General features: G+C 49.7%; 1 protein-coding gene across 1 annotated transcript in view; it reads right to left on the bottom strand.

Moving 5' to 3' along the window:
* Nucleotides 1–2,500, bottom strand: part of LOC143302035 (uncharacterized) — a 23,452-nt gene that overhangs the window by 16,273 nt on the left and 4,679 nt on the right. Inside the window, exon 3 of the mRNA XM_076616523.1 lies at nucleotides 1,962–2,498. Within this exon, the coding sequence (XP_076472638.1) occupies nucleotides 1,962–2,498 (537 nt within the window). The remainder of the gene's footprint in view (nucleotides 1–1,961; nucleotides 2,499–2,500) is intronic.

Below are 2,500 nucleotides of genomic sequence, written 5' to 3'. Positions count from 1 at the left end.
AACAGTGACCCACCTTTGATGACGGTGTTGGGCCCATAGCTGGTCCAACAACAACAACAACATGAACAACAACAGTGACCCACCTTTGATGACGGTGTTGGGCCCATAGCTGTTCCAACAACAACAACATGAACAACAACAGTGACCCATCTTTGATGACGGTGTTGGGCCCATAGCTGTTCCAACAACAACAACATGAACAACAACAGTGACCCATCTTTGATGACGGTGTTGGGCCCATAGCTGGTCCAACAACAACAACAACAACATGAACAACAGTGACCCACCTTTGATGACGGTGTTGGGCCCATAGCTGGTCCAACAACAACAACAACAACATGAACAACAGTGACCCATCTTTGATGACGGTGTTGGGCCCATAGCTGGTCCAACAACAACAACAACAACATGAACAACAACAGTGACCCACCTTTGATGACGGTGTTGGGCCCATAGCTGGTCCAACAACAACAACATGAACAACAACAGTAACCCATCTTTGATGACGGTGTTGGGCCCATAGCTGTTCCAACAACAACAACATGAACAACAACAGTAACCCATCTTTGATGACGGTGTTGGGCCCATAGCTGGTCCAACAACAACAACAACAACATGAACAACAGTGACCCACCTTTGATGACGGTGTTGGGCCCATAGCTGGTCCAACAACAACAACAACAACATGAACAACAGTGACCCATCTTTGATGACGGTGTTGGGCCCATAGCTGGTCCAACAACAACAACAACAACATGAACAACAACAGTGACCCACCTTTGATGACGGTGTTGGGCCCATAGCTGGTCCAACAACAACAACACCATGAACAACAACAGTGACCCACCTTTGATGACGGTGTTGGGCCCATAGCTGTTCCAACAACAACAACATGAACAACAACAGTGACCCATCTTTGATGACGGTGTTGGGCCCATAGCTGGTCCAACAACAACAACAACAACATGAACAACAACAGTGACCCATCTTTGATGACGGTGTTGGGCCCATAGCTGGTCCAACAACAACAACAACAACATGAACAACAACAGTGACCCACCTTTGATGACGGTGTTGGGCCCATAGCTGGTCCAACAACAACAACATGAACAACAACAGTGACCCATCTTTGATGACGGTGTTGGGCCCATAGCTGTTCCAACAACAACAACAACATGAACAACAGTGACCCATCTTTGATGACGGTGTTGGGCCCATAGCTGGTCCAACAACAACAACAACAACATGAACAACACCAGTGACCCACCTTTGATGACGGTGTTGGGCCCATAGCTGGTCCAACAACAACAACAACATGAACAACAACAGTGACCCATCTTTGATGACGGTGTTGGGCCCATAGCTGGTCCAACAACAACACCATGAACAACAGTGACCCATCTTTGATGACGGTGTTGGGCCCATAGCTGGTCCAACAACAACAACATGAACAACAGTGACCCACCTTTGATGACGGTGTTGGGCCCATAGCTGGTCCAACAACAACAACAACAACATGAACAACAGTGACCCATCTTTGATGACGGTGTTGGGCCCATAGCTGGTCCAACAACAACAACAACATGAACAACAACAGTGACCCACCTTTGATGACGGTGTTGGGCCCATAGCTGGTCCAACAACAACAACAACAACATGAACAACAACAGTGACCCACCTTTGATGACGGTGTTGGGCCCGTAGCTGGTCCAACAACAACAACAACAACATGAACAACAACAGTGACCCATCTTTGATGACGGTGTTGGGCCCATAGCTGGTCCAACAACAACAACAACAACATGAACAACAGTGACCCATCTTTGATGACGGTGTTGGGCCCATAGCTGGTCCAACAACAACAACAACATGAACAACAGTGACCCATCTTTGATGACGGTGTTGGGCCCATAGCTGGTCCAACAACAACAACAACAACATGAACAACAACAGTGACCCACCTTTGATGACGGTGTTGGGCCCGTAGCTGGTCCTGTCCACTTCCAGGACGTAGGGAGCCTGCTGGTGCTGAGGCATCATCAGGGGGCCCGTGCGGGGGTGGTGGGGTCGGAAATCCCCCGTGGAGCACATGGAGTCCATCATCAGATCCGGAGGCATCCGGGCTCCGTTCTTGAAGGCCGAGGAGCTGACCACAAGGGCCACGAAGAAGACCACGCCTGTCGACAACATTCTGACTTCCGGAAAGCTCTGCGAAATGGTACGAGAGAACGACAGCAGAAGAGAGAAGAAGAAGAAAAGAATGGTCAGCGCCTCAGATCTCAGCTTGTCGGGGGTGCGCAGTTCTCGGCTGAGAGAAGTCGAGGACGTGGTTTTTGGGGGTCCTGTGACCAGCTCTGCACCCCTTACTGAAATTAAAAGTGAGGACGAGGTGTTCTCGCTTTCAGCTGGGATCCAGGGGCTCTGACGACGCTTGAGGTGTGGCACGGGAGGTAAACAGCCGGGAGGTGACTGTTTTTGTTTGATGAGTTTTTCTGTCTCT

The sequence above is a fragment of the Babylonia areolata genome, chromosome 28, assembly GCF_041734735.1.
Source record: "Babylonia areolata isolate BAREFJ2019XMU chromosome 28, ASM4173473v1, whole genome shotgun sequence".
Taxonomy (NCBI): Eukaryota; Metazoa; Mollusca; class Gastropoda; order Neogastropoda; family Buccinidae; genus Babylonia; species Babylonia areolata.
This window is presented reverse-complemented; position numbering and strand designations above follow the sequence as displayed.